A 19,307-nucleotide genomic window follows, 5' to 3' on the forward strand; every position below is an offset into this window, starting at 1 on the left:
CATCACCCTGATACCAAAACCAGACAAAGATACCACAAAAAAAGAAAATTACAGGCCAGTATCACTGAAGAACACAGACGCAAAAATCCTTAAAAAAATACTGGCATACTGAATCCACCAATACATTAAAATGATCATACACCATGATCAAGTGGGATTTATCCCAGGAATGCAAGGATTTTTCAATATCCACAAATCGATCAGTGTGATACACCACATTAACAAAACTCAAGAATAAAAACCACATGGTCATTTTGATAAATGCAGAAAAAGCTTTTGACAAATTCAACACCCATTTATGATAAAAACTCTCCAGAAAGTGGGTATAGAGGGAACCTACCTCAACATAATAAAGGTCATATATGACAAACCCACAGCTAACATTATACTCAATGGTGAAAAGCTGAAAGCATTTCCTCCAAGATCAGGAATAAGACAAGGATATCCACTGTCGCTACTTTTATTCAACATAGTTTTGGAAGTCCTAGCCACGGCAATCAGAGAAGACAAAGAAATAAAAAGGAATCCTAATTGGAAAAGAAGAAGTAAAACTGTCACTGTTTGCAGATGACATGATACTATACATAGAAAATCCTAAGGATGCCACCAGAAAACTAGTAGAGCTCATCAATGAATTTGGTAGACTTGCAGGATACAAAATTAATACACAGAAATCTCTTGCATTTCTATACACTAACAATGAAAGATCAGAAAGAGAAATTAAGGAAGCAATCCCATTTCCATCACATCAAAAAGAATAAAATAGCTAGGAATGAACCTACCTAAGGAGGCAAAAGACCTGTACTCCAAAAACTATAAGACGCTGATGAAAGAAATTGAAGATGACACAAACAGATGGAAAGATATAACATGTTCTTGGCTTAAAAGAATCAGTATTGTCAAAATGACTATACTACACAAGGTAATCTACAGATTCAATGCAATTTTTATCTAATTACCAAGGGCATTTTTTGCAGAGAACGAAAGACTTAAAATTTGTATGGAAACACAAAAGACCTCGAACAGCGAAAGCAATCTTGAGAAAGAAAAACAGAGCTAGAGGAATCAGGTTCCCTGACTTCAGACTATACTATAAATCTACAGTAATCAAAAGAGTATGGTGCTGGCACAAAAACAGACTTAGAGATCAATGGAACAGGATAGAAAGTCCAGAAATAAACCCTCGCACCTATGGTCAATTAATCTATGACAAAGGAGGCAAGAATATACAATAGAGAAAAGACAGTCTCTTCAGTAAGTGGTGCTGAGAAAACTGGACAGCTACATGTAAAAGAATGAAATTAGAACATTCTCTAACACCATAAAATCAATTCAAAATGGACTAAAGACGTTAATGTAAGACTGGATACTATAAAACTCTTAGAGGAAAACACTGACAGAACATTCTTTGACATAAATTGCAGCAATATCTTTTTGGATTCATCTCCTAGAGTAATGAAAATAAAACAGAAACTAATAAATGTCATCTAATTAAACTTAAAAGCTTTTGCACAACAAAGGAAACCATAAGCAAAACAAAAAGACAACAAAAAGAATGGGAGAAAATAGTTGCAAACAATGCAACTGACAAGGGATTAATCTCCAAAATATACAAACAGCTCATGCAGCTCAATATCAAAAAAACAAACAACCCAATCAAAAAATGGGCAGAAGGGGGCTTCCCTAGTGGCGCAGTGTTTGAGAGTCCGCCTGCCAATTCAGGGGACACGGGTTCATGCCCTGGTCCGGGAAGATCCCACATGCCGTGGAGTGGCTGGGCCCGTGAGCCGTGGCCACTGAGCCTGGAGGTCCGGAGCCTGTGCTCCACAATGGGAGAGGCCACAACAGTGAGAGGCCCATGTACCACAAAAAAAAAAAATGGGCAGAAGATCTAAATAGACATTCCTCCATAGAAGACATACAGATGGCCAAGAGGCACATGAAAAGATGCTCAACATCACTAATTATTAGAAAAATGCAAATCAAAACTACAATGAGAGGTGTGAGTACATCCTCACACCAGTCAGAACGGCCATCATCAAAAAGTCTATAAACAAAAAATGTTGGAGAGGGTGTGGAGAAAAAGGAACCCTCCTACACTGTTGGTGGGAATGTAAATCGGTACGGACACTATGGAGAACAGTAGGGAAGTTCCTTAAGACACTAAAAATAGAGCTACCATATGATCCAGCAATCCCACTCCTGGGCATATATCTGGAGAAAACCATAATTCAAAAAGGTACGGACACTATGGAGAACAGTAGGGAAGTTCCTTAAGACACTAAAAATAGAGCTACCATATGATCCAGCAATCCCACTCCTGGGCATATATCTGGAGAAAACCATAATTCAAAAAGATACACGCACCCCAATGTTCATTGCAGCACTATTTACAATAGCCAAGGCACGAAAGTAACCTAAATGTCTATCTACAGATAAATGGATAAAGAAGATGTGGTACATATATACAATGGAACATTACTCAGCCATAAAAAAAGAATGAAATAATGTCATTTGCAGCAACATGGATGGATCTAGAGATTATCATACTAAGTGAAGTAAGTCACACAGAGAATCTAAAAAATGAATTTAAATTGAATCTAAAAAATGATAGAAATGAACTTATTTACAAAACAGAAACAAACTCACAGACTTAGAAAACAAACTTATGGTTACCAAAGGGGAAAGGTGGGGGGCAGGATAAATTAGGAAGTTGAGATTAACATATACACACTACAATATATAAAATAGATAATCAACAAGAACCTATTGTATAGCACTCAATTAGCACTCAATACTCTGTAACAACCTATACAGGAAATAGAATCTTTGAAAGAATAGCTATATGTATAACTAAATCACTTTGCTATACACCTGAAACTAATACAACATTGTAAATCAACCATACTCCAATCTAAAATAAAAATTAAAAAAACAAGCAAACTACAATGTCTTTGTTGAGAAATACACTGAGTCATTAATTACCAAGTTTTATTAAAAATAAGCCAATAACTCAATTAATAATTTGGCATTAACAACAGATTAGACATTTCAGAAGATCAGTGAATTTGAAGACAGAGCAAAATGAAATATACAACATGAACACAGATAGAAAAAAAGAATGAAAAAAATTAAAATGAGATATGGGATAACATCAAGCAGCCATATATATATATATATATTTGGAATCCCTGATAGAGCATAATGAAGGAAGACAGTTTTTTAAGAAAAAAAATGGTTGAAAAATTCCCCAATTTGATTAAAACTATAGATCCAAGAAGATCAAGAAACCTAAATACAAAAATTGTAGGGGCTTCCCTGGTGGGGCAGTGGTTGAGAATCCGCCTGCTAATGCAGGGGACACGGGTTCGAGCCCTGGTCTGGGAGGATCCCACATGCCACGGAGCAACTAGGCCCGTGAGCCACAACTACTGAGCCTGCACGTCTGGAGCCTGTGCTCTGCAACAAGAGAGGCTGCGATAATGAGAGGCCCACGCACCGCGATGAAGAGTGGCCCTCGCTTGCCACAACTAGAGATAGCCCTCACACAGAAACGAAAACCCAACACAGCAAAAATAAATAAATTAATTAATAAACTCCTACCCCCAACATCTTCTTTAAAAAAAAAAGAAATGTAAAGAAAAGTACATCAAGGAATATCATAATGAAGTTGCTGAAAAACAGTGATAAAAAGAAAATATTAAAATCAGCCGAAGAAAAGAAAGACACATATTAAAAAACAAAGATTAAAATGATAGCATATTTCTCATTGGAAACACAGTGGAGCAGCAATTTTAAAATAAAGGAAAAAACTATTGACTTGGAATTCTTTATCCAGGGAAAATATCATTCAAAAATGAAGGCAAAATAAAGACTTTTTCAGACTGATAAGTTTGAAAAATTCATAAGCAAGAGATCTACCAGAAAAAAATGTTAAAGGAAGTTCCATTTAAAGGAATGTTAAAGGAAGTAAAAGGAAAAATGACTCCAGATGGAAATGTGGATCTACACAAGGGAATGAAGAACAATGAAAATAATAATTATGTGGGTAAATATAAAGATTTTTAATTATTTAAATCTCTTTATAAGATAACTGATTAGTTAAGGTATAAATAATAACAGTATACTGTGGGGTTGATAAGGTATATGGAAATAAATGTATGACAACAATAGCACAAAGGTGAGAAGGGAAAAAATGGAAGTATACTATTTTAAGAGTCTTACACTTATGTGAAATGGTGGAATAGTACTTGAAGTTACATGGTGATAGTTAAAGATGTACAGTATAAGCACTAAAGCAATCATTCAAATAATGAGAGTTACTGCTAATAAGTCAATAAAAGAGGTAAAACTGAATCATAAAAAGTTCAATTGCACCAAAAGAAGGCATAAAAAAAGGAAAAAGGAACAAAGTATAGATGGGACAAATAGAAAACAAATAGCAAGATGAAAGACTGAAACCCAACCATATCAATAATAACATTAAATGTAACTGAAACCCAACAATATATAAAACAGGATAAAGCTTCCTGATGAATGAGTATGATCTATTCCAGGAATGCAAGGATGCAAGGTTGTTTTGCCCTTTGAAATTCAAAGTCTCTCACCATATTGAGAAACCGAAAAAAGAAAAACCAAATAACCATCTCAATATATCCAGAAAAAGCACTCGAAAAATCAAATATCTGTTCTTAATAAAAACTCTCAGCAAGCTAAGAACATAAGGAATCTCACTCAATTTGATAAAGGACTTATGCAAAAATTATGGTTAACATCACGCTTAAAGGTGAAAGATCAGAAACAAAGCAAGGATGTCCACTCTAGTCACTTCCAATTAAAATTGTACTTTAGGTTCTAGCCAGTGTAATAGTTAAGAAAAAGAAATAAAAGGCATCCAGATTGGAAAGGAAGATATAAAACAGCATGACTGTCTATGTAGAAAATCTGATAGAATCTACCAAAGAGCTATTAGAACTAATATATGAGTTTAGTAAGGTTGCAACATATAAGGTCCATATAAAAAATCAACTGTATTCTATATACTAATGCAAAAATCAGATGTTGAAATTAAAAATAATACTATTTATAATGTCTTAGTGATAAATCTGACAAAAGATATGAGACTTCTACACTGAAAACTCTAATACACTGCAGAGAGAGAAAAATTAAAAGAGTTAATATTAAAATTTCAATTACCCCCAAATTGATATACATATTCTACATAATTCCATCAGTTTTGTTTTTTAAGAAACTGACAAGGTGATTCTAAAATTCACACATGAAAAAACAAAGGACTTTAGAATAGCCAAAACAAAGTTGAAAAAGAAGAATAAGATTCAAGGACTTACACTACCTGACTTCAAGACTTATTATAAAGCTACAGTAACCAAGACAGAGTGATATTCAGTATCAAGATAGAACAGAGTTGTTCAATCCCAGTACTACTCACATTTTAGGCCAGATAATTTTTCATTGTGGGAGCTGTCCTATGTACTGTATGATGCTGAGCAGCATTTCTGGCTTCTATCTACCAGAAACCAGTGGTATCTCCCCTGTTCTGACAACTAAAATTGTCTCTAAGCTTTGCCAATGTACCCTGGAGGCAAAATTGCCCCAGTTGAGACCACTGAGATAGATGACAAATCAATGGAAGAGAACAGAGTCCAGAAACTGACCCACATATATGTGATGAATGGATTTTTCATCAATGGTATAAATTCAATTCAATGGAGAAAGTATAAATTCTTTCAAAAAATGATGCTGGAACAAATGGATGTTCATATGCCAAAAACAGTCAACCTATGCCTTGCCCTATGTATACAAAAATTAATTCAAAATGGATCATGGATCTAAATGTAAACCTAAAGTTATAAAACTTGCAGAAGAAAACAAGAAAACCTTGGGCTAGGCAAAGATCTCTTTGATACAACATGAAAATATCATCCTTAAAGAAAAGAAAAAGATAAATTAGATGTTAACAAAATTAAGAACTTCTGGGGCTTCCCTGGTGGCGCAGTGGTTGAGAGTCCGCCTGCCGATGCAGGGGATGAGGGTTCGTGCCCCGGTCCGGGAAGATCCCACATGCCGTGGAGCGTCTGGGCCCTTGAGCCATGGCCGCTGAGCCTGCGCGTCTGGAGCCTGTGCTCCGCAACGGGAGAGGCCACAACAGTGAGAGGCCCACATACCACACACACACAAAAAATTAAGAACTTCTGTCCTTTGAAACACTCTGTTATGAGAGTGAAAAGATAAGCTACAGATCAGGTGAAAATATTTGTAAAACACATTTCTAATACTGGACTTGTATCTAGAATATACTTTTTAAACCTCTATAATGAGAAAACAACAATTAAATTTAAAAATAGGTGAAAGATTCAAACAGACACTTAAAGAAGAAATACAGATGGCAAATGAAACATGAAAAGATGCTCAACGATACTGGTTATTAGAGAAATGGAAATTAAAACCACAATGAGCTACTACTACACACCTATTGTAACGCCTAAAATTTAAAAGCCTGTCCATACTAAGTGTTGCCTATTAATATAGAGCACCTGGAACTCTCATACACTGCTGATTGGAATGTAAAATGGTACAATCACTTTGGAAAATCATTTCAGAGTTTCTTAAAAAGTTAACTTTATACCTACCATATGACCCAACCATTCTACTCCTATATTTACCCAAGAGAAATGAAAGCATATGTCCATACAAAAATTTACACAAATGTTCATAGCAGCTTTATTTGTAATAGCCAAGAAATGTAAACAACCCAATGTCCATCAACAGCTGAATGGATAAACAAATTATGGTATATTCATACAATGGAATACTACTCAACAGTAAAAAAGGAATGAACTATTCATACATCTTGTGACACAGATGAATCTCAGAATAACTATGCTGAGTGACAAAAGTCAGATTTTATAAAGGCTCATACTATATGATTTCATTTTTATAAAATTGTAGACATAATAAATTGACCTCTAGTGACAGAAAGCGGTTCAGTAGTTGTTTGGGGATGGTGGGGTAAGGGTGGAGGCAGGAAGAAGTGGGAATGGATTACAAAGGGGCACCAGGAATCTTCTAGGGGTGATAGATATGTTCATTATTTGACTGTGGTAATGGTTTCATAGACATATACATACATCAAAACTTACCAAATTGTATACTATAAATATGTGCAGTTTATTTTATGTCAATTATATACTTAAATAGAGATATTTAAACATTAAAACTCTGCTGGTATCTAACTCCCATTCTCTCCTCTGGTTCTAGAATTCTTTTGTTAATTGAGATATAATTGACATATAACACTTAAGGTGTACAATGTGTTAACTCGATAATTTATATATTGCAATACGATTACCACTGTAGCTTTAGCTAACACCTCTATCATGTCACATAATTATTATTTCTTTTTTGTAGTGAGAACAATTAAGATCTAGTCTCTGAGCAACTTTGATGTTTATAATACAGTACTGTTGACTATAATCACCACGCAGTACATCAGATCTCCAGGAATTATGTATCTACTAGCTGCAAGTTTGTACCATTAAGCAACATCTCCCCTGCACTCTTACACCCATACTACATTCTCAAAGGTTTTCCATATTAATAATACAGTTTATTTTTCTCATGAATCAATTGAGGGTTCATTAACACATGTGATTTTTTAAAATTCTGAGTTTATTCCTTAAGTTTTTAGAATTCAGTCGGCAATGAATATTATATTATTCAACGACAGAATTCATAGCTAACATGTATGTGGCAAAAGTATACTAGGCTTTGCCATTACCATTATGTTAAATGAGTAGAATTACAGATATTTAGATAAAAATAATACACCATTTAAGATGTCTAAAGCCTAATCAGTTGATGGGGAAGAGATGATGCAGTCCCCCTCTGGAGAGAGAGTAAGATATTCTATGGTCCTGAAAAATAGGTAGAGTGGAATAAAGGAAAAAAAAAAAGCAAAGAGGGAAAAAATTAATGATTTTGTGACTTTCAAAAGTATGTGACTTTTTAAATCACATACTCCTGTCACTACTCCAAAAATATAAAACTGTACTTGAAGATGTTATAATGCCAAAATATGGGGGGAAAAAAGAATTACTTACACCCTATTAAACGCATTGTTTTAAAATGTTGATAGTTGGCTGAGTTGAGAGCACTGAATACATATATATCCCCAAACATAATGATAACAGGAGTTACTGGTAGTTATGCTTGAAAACATTCAGGTTCCAAATTGAACATAAATCTCTAGCCAAAATTCTCAGGTACTAATGTGTTTATTCAGCATCTTCAAGATGAACAAAATTACCACTATGCTCAGGAAAAGTATAAAAAGGAAACTAACAAGCTTAAGAAAAAAGTAACACAGGATTTTTTAATGAAAAAAATTACATTATAACAAGGACAGTAAACATTAAGTTACTATATATATATATACACACACATATATACACACATTTTTTAATTTTTTAAAAAAGCTGGTACAAAATTAAACTGCATCTTTCTCATATTCACATGATTAAGTATGTATTTTGACAGGATATAAAGATGAAACACAAGCTGGTAGGCCTCAAGATTAGAAACTCTAATGCAGGACCATATCACCAAGACTATTTTCTATCAGTTTTGTGACTTTTAGAAAACATTTACCTTGTATAAGACATAAAAGCTTTTTCTTTTAAGTATGTTAACTGCTTACACAGAAAATCAATATTGAGGGAAGGACCCACCATGCCTGTGTTTATCTATAATTCGCTGTAGTATATATAATGTTCACTTGGAGGCTTAGTTATAATGATAACTACAATAAAGAAACAAGCTCAGCTGTAATTATGAATTCTAACTGCTTATTTTGAACATCCAACTTTCTACTACAGATATTACACCTTGTAATACATGACACAAAAGAACATATGTCAAACTTTGCTGCAGAGCTGTTAGGAGAATGCCAAATACAGATACTGAAAACTTTATGCACTGTATTTAATACCCTGTGCATTCTAAAATTAACTGAATATTTAAAAAATGTAAACATACTTTTAAAAAAGCAATGCTAAGCACCTTTAAAATACAATACCAATATACTGTGACTGAACATGCATTTGGAGGACAAATTAATTTTTAAAAATTAATTTAGAAACCATTTTTAAAGAGCTACTCATTAAAATACTTACATGAAAATATTGATAGTTCCAGTTCCTACCTAAAAACCAAAAGAGTATACAATTAGGGATTTAAACCTTCATGCTCTTTTTTTTTTCTCTTTGTTTGTGGGGAAGATTCACTGCAACTTTCTGTCCTCATAAAAAAAGTATCAGAAGAGACATTCACATAGAATTAAGTGAGAAATGTTTTTAAACTATGTTTTGTTCTTGATCAAGTGCCAAAGTCTGGATCCTCTGACATCTCTCATCCTCCTAGGTAACTGACTAGAGTTTGTATCTTAACAAGCATTTCTCCTTAGCAACTCAACATCAAAAAGCAAGGAATGTCTCCAAAGGAATATAGTTCAATAAACTATAATAAACTATTGTCATTAAAGAAAGGTAAAGATCTATTATTTAAAATCTTGAAAAAAGTTTCCATAAAAACTAGAAATAACAAATGAAATGAATATTACCCACAATGCAACACTAAAATATAAATTAATTTGGACTTATACCCTTTAAGTACACACAGACTAAGAGAAAACTGGGCTTGAGGTAACTAATAGTTGTGTTTAACTTAGCATAACATAGATTTGGCAGCCTGCCTCTATAAATGCTGACATCAAGTATTTTCAATTCTTAGGAAAAATAAAAGCAATTCTTATTAAAAAATTATGTATGTAACTGAATATTAACTTTGCATTAAATATAGGTATAAATAACTTTTATGTTAAATAGGGTATAAATATAAAGAGCAAGGAATTTTATAATTCCACCTGCTTCTAACATAACAGTGCTTTATACTTAGATACATGTTGTGTACCTGAAACAATTAAAGTGAATTAAGAATGGGAGATTGGACTTAGAAAAGCCAAAAAGACTCATATTTATACAAAGTATTAAGGTTAAATTTCATATTCTGCATGCTTTGAATATTAAACACTAGTATCCATTGGAAATGTTTATTACTTTTAAATAAAAATTTAAATATACCCACAAATGATCTCTGGGGGACAAAAAGGCTTTAGGTTGATTTCTTGACAGCTATAATTGACATTTCCAGTTCGCCCGCCTTATAGAAACCAGTAGCTTATAATGAATATACTGATTAGTACTTATTCAGTATTTGAAGTAAATATACTTACAAAAAGACTCATATGCATGTAAAGTATTAAGGCTGAATTTCATATTATATTCTGCATGCTTTGAATATTAAACATTAATATCCATTTGAAATTCTTATTTTTAAATAAAAATTTAAATAAAGCCACACATGGTCTCTAGGGGGGAAAAAAGCCTTTAGGTGATTTCTTGACAGTTATAATTGACATTTCTAGGTTACCAACCTTCTGGAAAAGAGAAGCTTATAATGAATATACTGATTAGTACTTATTTAGTATTTGAGTAAATATGCTTATTCAACAAGCAAATATAACACACCAGTTGTTTTAAAGTTTTAAATATGAACTAAATTTTCAACTATAAATCTTTACCTTTAAATACTATAAATTTTAATAACATCAGTTCATTAAGAACTCTGGCACAGAAAAATAAATACAACTCAAATTCTTTTCTAACCAGAGCTGAATCTTCAATACAAAATAGGGAAAAAAAAAAAAAAAGAAAAATCTTCTGCTGATATCAAAAAGTTCCCCTAATTATCTGTTAACACCAGGGAATTCTATTATTCTTTCTGAATTCTCTCATTTCTACATTTTTCAATGTGAGTAGTATTTTAACTACAATACTGTATAAATCCATGAAAAAAACATTTATTTCTCTTGCTTATCTGATTCAAGTTAAAACTCTCAGTACTTACCAAGACACTGTAAATTTCTACTAGATGACCATTGGTATACTATTGATTTGTAGTTTTAAGTATAAAAATTAGAATGGAAGAAGCTAAAATGCAACTACATAGTTTTCACAGATGTGACTGTTGCGCTTCATGTTATGATGTAAAATCTGTTTTCTTTCCAAATGAGACGGACCTCAGATATTCTCTCGTCTGCCAATTTAAAATTTTTCTTCACAGCTTTAAAGAGGGAATAACTCTTTCAGAGCTCAAAAAAATTCACCACACACACACACACACACACACACACAAACTCACATACTTTCTTGTTCTTTTTTAAGAACCAAAATTAGATATTTCCAGAGGATGAATTAGATAAGTGGATAAGTTCAGATGACCTTTTGAAATACTGGCCTTATCAGATAATCAAAAAGCATAAGAATTATACAAAATAAGAGGAATAAAATATCTCTTAAGGTAAAAATAGGGAGTTAGCAACAAATATGTCAGTTTTAAATTAAAGCTGCTCATTAAACCAGTCTTCAGTCCACTTATCACAACGCTGCGCTTTGATAATATTCACCTTCTTTTTTATGACATCCGAAGTCACCAGAGTTGTAAATTCTGAAAAGCTTCAATAATTTATGTAGCAGACAATTTCTTACAGTCCAATTTTTTTTTTGCTTCCATAGATAATGCTGGTTCTTTGGGTTCTTGCTTAACTTGGTTCACAGAAATGGTACCTTCTGGACTTTCTTCAACTTTAAAACCGAACATAAAAGAAAAACCCTAAGGGTTAATATAATTTATAATACTGGAATCTTTAGAATTATATGAATTTAGAAGGAAGGCAAAAAAAACAAACAGTAGTTTGGAAAAAGAATCAAGTAATTTAGAAAATCACTTGGTGTATTTGAGAACTCAATGCTTCTGACACCTTAACGGTCATTCATATTAAATTCCTTCAGTACGGAAAAAAAAGACCAAGAAAACTGCAAAGTTATACTCTTCAAAAGATTCTTTGACCAAAAATCAGTCCATAATTTGATAAAATTATGAGGAATATCTCATATTTAGACTCAACTGTCTTTAAAAATATGTGTGACTAAAAGTCAGGAAGCCTCTCATTATTTGAAAATGATTTTTTTTACAAACACCAAACATATACTACAAATCCACTGATGTGTTAACATTCTCATATGGTCTCCATACTCACTCAATGTTGTCTCCCTAAAGAAACCACGCTACTTAAGTACTTCAGAAAAAATATGCAACATCTTAAATGATAGCTCTGACTTAGCTGCATGAGCTATGTGTTTGCTTATGGGAAACATTTCAGAATGTACTACCATTCTGATTTCAAAGTACTCATGACCAAATTAATGTAAATGTAGCAAACCAGCAACACTACTGTGATCTGGCAGGTGGGATACCTAAGATAAAATCTTTCTCTTTCTCAGGAATATCAGTTTTTCAGTTGCTATGGGGAACCAAGGTTAAGGGGACTATACTTGCTCAGAAAAGTGTGAACACACCTAATGCTTGTCACATACAGGTGTGTTAGAGTTTAGCCTACACCATATCGAGAAAGCCAGTAGAGGATGGATTTGAGTGATCCTGAGAATTCATATTTAGGTGAAGTAGCCCTTAAAATCATGATCTAACTTGATAGATCATGCAAGTTCAGATCCAAAGAGGGTCTCTTTTAAGGCAATCTGAATTACAGCTCACAGAAAACCTTGGCACAATGGAGGGACGAGAGATCTTAGAACTGGAAGAAGCTTTGGAGGCAGACAGATCCGTGTTTAAATGCCCTCTCTGTCACTTACTAGATGTCATTTTTAGGCAATTACTTAACCTCCTAGAGCCTTGGTCTCCCCATCTGTAGAAAGGGGACACTACTAGCTATTTCATGGCGTAGTTGTGAGGATTCGTTCATGTATATTCCTTTTCTCTCTCTTCTCCTAAAGTTCCTAAAGACAACTGCTACAGCCCTCTGGATAAATTTTCTTAAAAGTATGCTTCCTATGAATTTAAAAGACAATGATTTTTTTCTGGAAGGCACTATCTCACACATGGAGGGAAAAATATATGTTCTAAGGATAATTTCTATGAAGACTTTTGTTCTTCAAAGCAAACTGCAGATCTTTTCCCACAAAAACGCTCAATCCAGAACAATTTGTGTGAAAAGAAGTGGCATAGGTCAAGTAGCAGTTAACAGAATTTATTACTATGTTGACTGGGTTCATTCCAAAGTGAAGGCAACAAAGTCTTGGATTAAAACCAAGTCCCCAAGTCTTACTAGTTTCCTTTCAATTTCTATAGAACTCAACATTTAAGTCTATAACTCAAAATCCTCCTTTTAACCTTTACATATGCCAACTTCATCCCATTTTTCTTTGTGTGTGTGTATCAATTTTTCCATAATAACTTTTACACTAAATAGTTTTCCTTTTAGAGTTTCTCTAATTTTTTTTCATGCATTCAAAAATGACCTTCCTGATTTCACATCACCACAGATTTTCCATGTAAAACTAGGTAATTAGGGAATGAATAATTTTGATAAAGAAAAACATTAAAAAGTTTAAGTTATTAAACTCATGCTCACCAAATTTCTTCCCTTTTTCTCCTGGTTTTACTTGATTTATTTATATATTATAAACCCACTGAGTAGAAATGACAGTTTTTTTTTCTCTAGTGTAATACTGATGATCGTCCATAAGGGTTAAAAAAAATAAAATCATATGACTTTAACTTACTAAGAGCTGGGTGGCTGTCTATAATCTGTATTGGAATGGTCTGCACATTTCCCAACAGAATCCGATGAACATTTCCTTCCAGATTCTCTGTATCCTCAACATCTCCAACTTCCACCAGCTGATCCACTGCAACCAGATTTTGATCTGGTCCTGGAAGGTTACCCATGGTAGAGGAAATACTATTGTTTTGGGTTAGGCATGTATCTGTTTGAAGGCAATGAGTTTGACCAAGCAGTAGAGAATTATTATTCATTACAGCACTTCCTACTGAATCCAGAAGTCTTGAAGGACTGGAGGAGGGGTGATTATTCATTACAGCACTTCCTACTGAATCCAGAAGTCTTGAAGGACTGGAGGAGGGGTGATTATTTACTGATATCAGAGCTGGTGATCCATCAGAAGATGTGAATCTTGGTTGCAACTGCAAACCCTTTTGAACCGAAAAGAGTTACATCAAAATGTTTGAATTTACTATGTATGTTTTTCTTATCGAATATATTACTCTTTTGACACAAAATTGGAATAGGGGCTTCCCTGGTGGCGCAGTGGTTGAGAGTCCGCCTGCCGATGCAGGGGGCGCGGGTTCGTGCCCCAGTCCGGGAGGATCCCACATGCCGTGGAGCGGCTGGGCCCGTGAGCCATGGCCGCTGAGCCTGCGCGTCTGGAGCCTGAGCTCCGCAACGGGAGAGGCCACAGCAGTGAGAGGCCCGCATACCACACACACACAAAAAAAAATTGGAATAAAAGCTGAGTATAGTTAATAACAAATATTAAGTGAGGACAGAAACAAGAACCAAAGGAAAATTAGTACAACTAATTTTATCACATGCATAGTCAATTCAAACTTTTCCAAAACATATTGTTTAAATTATCATCTTAGGGCTTCCCTGGTGGCGCAGTGGTTGAGAGTCCGCCTGCCGATTCAGGGGACACGGGTTCATGCCCCGGTCTGGGAAGATCCCACATGCCACGGAGCGGCTGGGCTCGTGAGCCATGGCTGCTGAGCCTGCGCGTCCGGAGCCTGTGCTCCGCAACGGGAGAGGCCACAACAGTGAGAGGCCCGCGTACAGCAAAAAAAAAAAAAAAAAAGATTAAAAAAATTATCATCTTAAATCAAGACACAAAAAAGTCGGAAAATTAATGATGAAAACATCTTTGATCATCTTTATAATTCTATAATAATTCTGTTAAATCCCTAAGAAAAGAGGGAAGATTGAGGAAGAACGATAAGGACCCCAAATTTGGCTATTACACTGGATACTTACCTGTAGTTGTGTGAATATTTTTGGCTGAAATGAAGAAAGTGAGGAGAGCAAGTGCGCTGGCTCTGGAGACAAAGAACCCCTTGTCTGATTTGTTTCCACTTTGCTGAAAATTGCTTCTCCTTGTGAATTTCCTAAATTATATAAAAAATAAACTATAAAAACAAAGTAATTTTTATGGCTTCTAGGATATACTTTATTACAATCCTTACTATCAGAAATGGAACAGGAAATAAGGCCAAAGGTTTGAAACAGACTTTAAGAAGTTATCTAGTCTACTATTTCCAGAACCTGGTAGATCATCAGAATAACTAAACTTTAAAAAATAAGTTCCTAGATTCAACCTCCAGTAATTTTAATTCAGTGTATCTAGGAAGGGATGTAAGAAGCTATTCTTTTCTTTAAAAGATTCTATACCTGTAGTTCTAATCTAGTCCATTTGTTTCATGCTATAATGCTGGACCTAAGCTTCTCCAGATGTGGAACACCAATTGAATATCTCAGTTACAAAGACCAAACCTAACTCATCTTTGATAGCCCTAGTGCCTAGGACAATGGCTGGCATAAAGCAGGCCTTCAATAATAATAGTACTAAATTTCTTTCAATAACTCATTTTTGAATAAATGAAGAAGAGTAAAAATTTTTCTTTTCTAAATATCTCAATTTTTAAAGTAATTGCCCTTCTGGAATTTGAGTCCTTCTCATGTAATTCTTATATGTTAACCCAAATATATTCATCTCTTTAAGGTAATCAAAAACCAATTAAAACCAATCATCAACAACTATTTATTGCTTCCATACTGCATATTGCACCGTGTAACCGAGTAATTTTAAAAAATGGTCCTGGTGCCAGACAAGGATGGATTTAAGTGCTGGCTTTTCTCTGTAGCCTTCAACATTCTATTTAACTCAGTTTCTAAACTTCAGTTTCCTCATGTGTAAAATCAGGATAATAAGAGAATTTTCCTCAGTGGATTAACAGTACTCTCACATTTCTTGGCTGCTTCATTTCTAACTGTTCCACCTCACTATGCTGCAGTTACCTGCTACTATGATTATACCTGGGACTATTATTCCACATGTAAAATCTCTAATTCAAACATCCCATTCTCTGATCACAACCTCTATTCTTCCAGGGATTTTGCTCAGGTACTCTACTACAATTGTGCTTCAACTTCATGTGAACCTCCAGTTAACTAATTCCTCAGTTTTCTTCAGATCCATCACTGTCTTCCTTAATAAAATTCTCTCCCCATCCAGCTTAGAGTCCTGGGCTTACAATTTTAGTCACTCTCTTGCAAATACCTTAAACTCCCTTTCCTCTCTGTCCTTTGGTCATAACGCCCTGGTAAAATCCTAATTCTGGATGAAAATGGCTTCCAGGGCCTATACATGTAAAGCTGAATGTCACTGAAGAAGAAATTCACTGTCACTACTAATACCAATTCATGATCATCAGCCTCAATAGGACCTTCATGTATATGACAATCTTATAATGTTTCTCTCACTCTGTATCAGGGATGATATTAAATCTCCATTTTCCTCAAATCTTGGTCACCTTTCCTGTGATCTTTCCTCATTCTCAACACTCTTACTTAAAGAGAAAAGAGAAGCTATCAGATAGAAATGTACTCAACTTCCCATCACCAAACCTATCAAGTACCTTCATTTTCATCTATCTCTTCAGGTCTCTCCTGTCCTAACATACCTTCCCTCAACCCCATACCCCCTTCATAGTAAACTTTTTGAAGAAGTGGTCCACACTGTCTCTGCTTCTTTATTCATCTCCCATTCACTCTTCAGCCACGCCAATATGGGTTCCTTCTAATCCACCTCATTGAAATGACTCTGGTACTCACGCTTTTCCAAACTTGATCTCAGGATCTTTCTATCTCCCCTGCTACTAATACCCCACTCTTATGCCAGTGTTGCTGAGCTCAGTAAATGCCACTGTCAGTCAGTTGCTCATGGAAGAAACTCAGGAGTCATCCCAGATCATTCCCACTCTTTTACCTCCTACACCTATTCAATCAATAACCAAAGGCTTTGAATTCAATTTTTTAAATAACTCTTAAATCTGCCTAATTCTAGTATAAATGTCACCAACTGTAATCTATACCACTATCACCTTTCACTTGTACAGCTGAAAGGGCCTCCTAAACCTATTTTGTTTAACCAGTTTTATCTCTAAGCATTGTCTATACTTTACACTAGCTTTCTTAAGTTCCGTGGACACAGCAAGCACTTTCTTGCTCAGCCTTCAAACATGCTATTCCTTTGATTGGCAAATTCCTATTCATTCTTCAGTTCTCAGTTTAAAAGTTACTTTCTCAAGTGTCCCTTCCCTACTCTCTAGACTAAGTTGCATGTCTCTATCACCATTCCCATACAATTTGGCACAATTCTCTCATGGCACTATTCATAAGAGTAATTCATTAGAATATACTGTAGTGCCTTTTTCTCTTGCTAAACTTTAAATTCAGTGAAGCAAGAGACTTACTATTTTTTTAGGCTCAGCATTTATCACACTGAGTTAATATACATAGAACAAATGAATAATTCTGAAGACTTTGTGAGTTATTTTTTTTATGTTACTGGTGAAGGTACTATGAGTTTAATTAATTACATATTAAATGTTAAAAAATGGAACTGAGGAGGGAATTCCTTATTTATATTAAAAGGTAAGTTACCAAAAATTCTATTCTTATTTTTTTAACATTTTTATTGGAGTATAATTGCTTTACAATGGTGTGTTAGTTTCTGCTTTATAACAAAGTGAATCAGTTATACATATACATATGTTCCCACATCTCTTCCCTCTTGTGTCTCCCTCCCTCCCACCCTCCCTATCCCACCCCTCTAGGTGGTCACAAAGCACCGAGCTGATCTCCCTGTGCTATGTGGCTGCTCACTAGCTATCTATTTTATGTTTAGTAGTGTAAATATGTCCATGCCACTCTCTCACTTTGTCACAGCTTACCCTTCCCCCTCCCCATATCCTCAAGTCCATTCTCTAGTAGGTCTGTGTCTTTATTCCCATCTTACCCCTAGGTTCTTCATGACATTTTTTTTTCTTAAATTCCATATATATGTGTTAGCATACGGTATTTGTTTTTCTCCTTCTGACTTACTTCACTCTGTATGACAGACTCTAGGTCCATCCACCTCACTACAAATAACTCAATTTCATTTCTTTTTATGGCTGAGTAATATTCCATTGTATATATTGCCACATCTTCTTTATCCATTCATCCGATGATGGACACTTAGGTTGCCTCCATCTCCTGGCTATTGTAAATAGAGCTGAAATGAACATTTTGGTACATGACTCTTTTTGAATTATGGTTTTCTCAGGGTATATGCCCAGTAGTGGGATTGCTGGGTCCTATGGTAGTTCTATTTGTAGTTTTTTAATGAACCTCCATACTGTTCTCCATAGTGGCTGTACCAGTTCACATTCCCACCAGCAGTGCAAGAGGGTTCCCTTTTCTCCACACCCTCTCCAGCATTTATTGTTTCTAGATTTTTTGATGATGGCCATTCTGACTGATGTGAGATGATATCTCATTGTAGTTTTGATTTGCATTTCTCTAATGATTAATGATGTTGAGCATTCTTTCATGCGTTTGTTGGCAATCTGTATATCTTCTTTGGAGAAATGTCTATTTAGGTCTTCTGCCCATTTTTGGATTGGGTTGTTTTTTTGTTATTGAACTGCATGAGTTGCTTGTAAATTTTGGAGACTAATCCTTTGTCAGTTGCTTCATTTGCAAATATTTTCTCCCATTCTGAGGGTTGTCTTTTGGTCTTGTTTATGGTTTCCTTTGCTGTGCAAAAGCTTTTAAGTTTCATTAGGTCCCATGTGTTTATTTTTGTTTTTATTTCCATTTCTCTAGGAGGTGGGTCAAAAAGGATCTTGCTGTGATTTATGTCATAGAGTGTTCTATGTTTTCCTCTAAGAGTTTGATAGTTTCTGGCCTTACATTTAGGTCTTTAATCCATTTTGAGCTTATTTTTGTGTATGGTGTTAGGGAGTGTTCTAATCTCATACTTGTATATGTCCCTGTCCAGTTTTCCCAGCACCACTTATTGAAGAGGCTGCCCTTTCTCCACTGTACATTCCTCTCTCCTTTATCAAAGAGAAGGTGGCCATATGTGCGTGGGTTTAGCTCTGGGCTTTCTATCCTGTTCCATTGATCTATACTTCTGTTTTTGTGCCAGTACCATATTGTCTTGATTACTGCAGCTTTGTAGTATAGTCTGAAGTCAGGGAGCCTGATTTCTCCAGCTCCATTTTTCGTTCTCAAGATTGCTTTGGCTATTCAG

General features: G+C 34.8%; 1 protein-coding gene across 1 annotated transcript in view; it reads right to left on the minus strand.

The window, feature by feature from the left end:
- Positions 1–11,601: 11,601 nt before the first annotated feature.
- Positions 11,602–19,307, minus strand: part of CARF (calcium responsive transcription factor) — a gene marked incomplete at its 3' end in the record, with an annotated part of 34,877 nt that continues 27,171 nt past the window's right edge. Inside the window, exons 12-14 of the mRNA XM_079709892.1 lie at positions 14,984–15,114; positions 13,719–14,148; positions 11,602–11,720 (exon numbers count right to left, since the gene is read on the minus strand). Of these exons, the coding sequence (XP_079566018.1) occupies positions 11,602–11,720; positions 13,719–14,148; positions 14,984–15,114 (680 nt within the window). The remainder of the gene's footprint in view (positions 11,721–13,718; positions 14,149–14,983; positions 15,115–19,307) is intronic.

The sequence above is a fragment of the Hyperoodon ampullatus genome (genome assembly GCF_949752795.1).
Source record: "Hyperoodon ampullatus genome assembly, chromosome: 8".
Lineage (NCBI taxonomy): Eukaryota > Metazoa > Chordata > Mammalia > Artiodactyla > Ziphiidae > Hyperoodon > Hyperoodon ampullatus.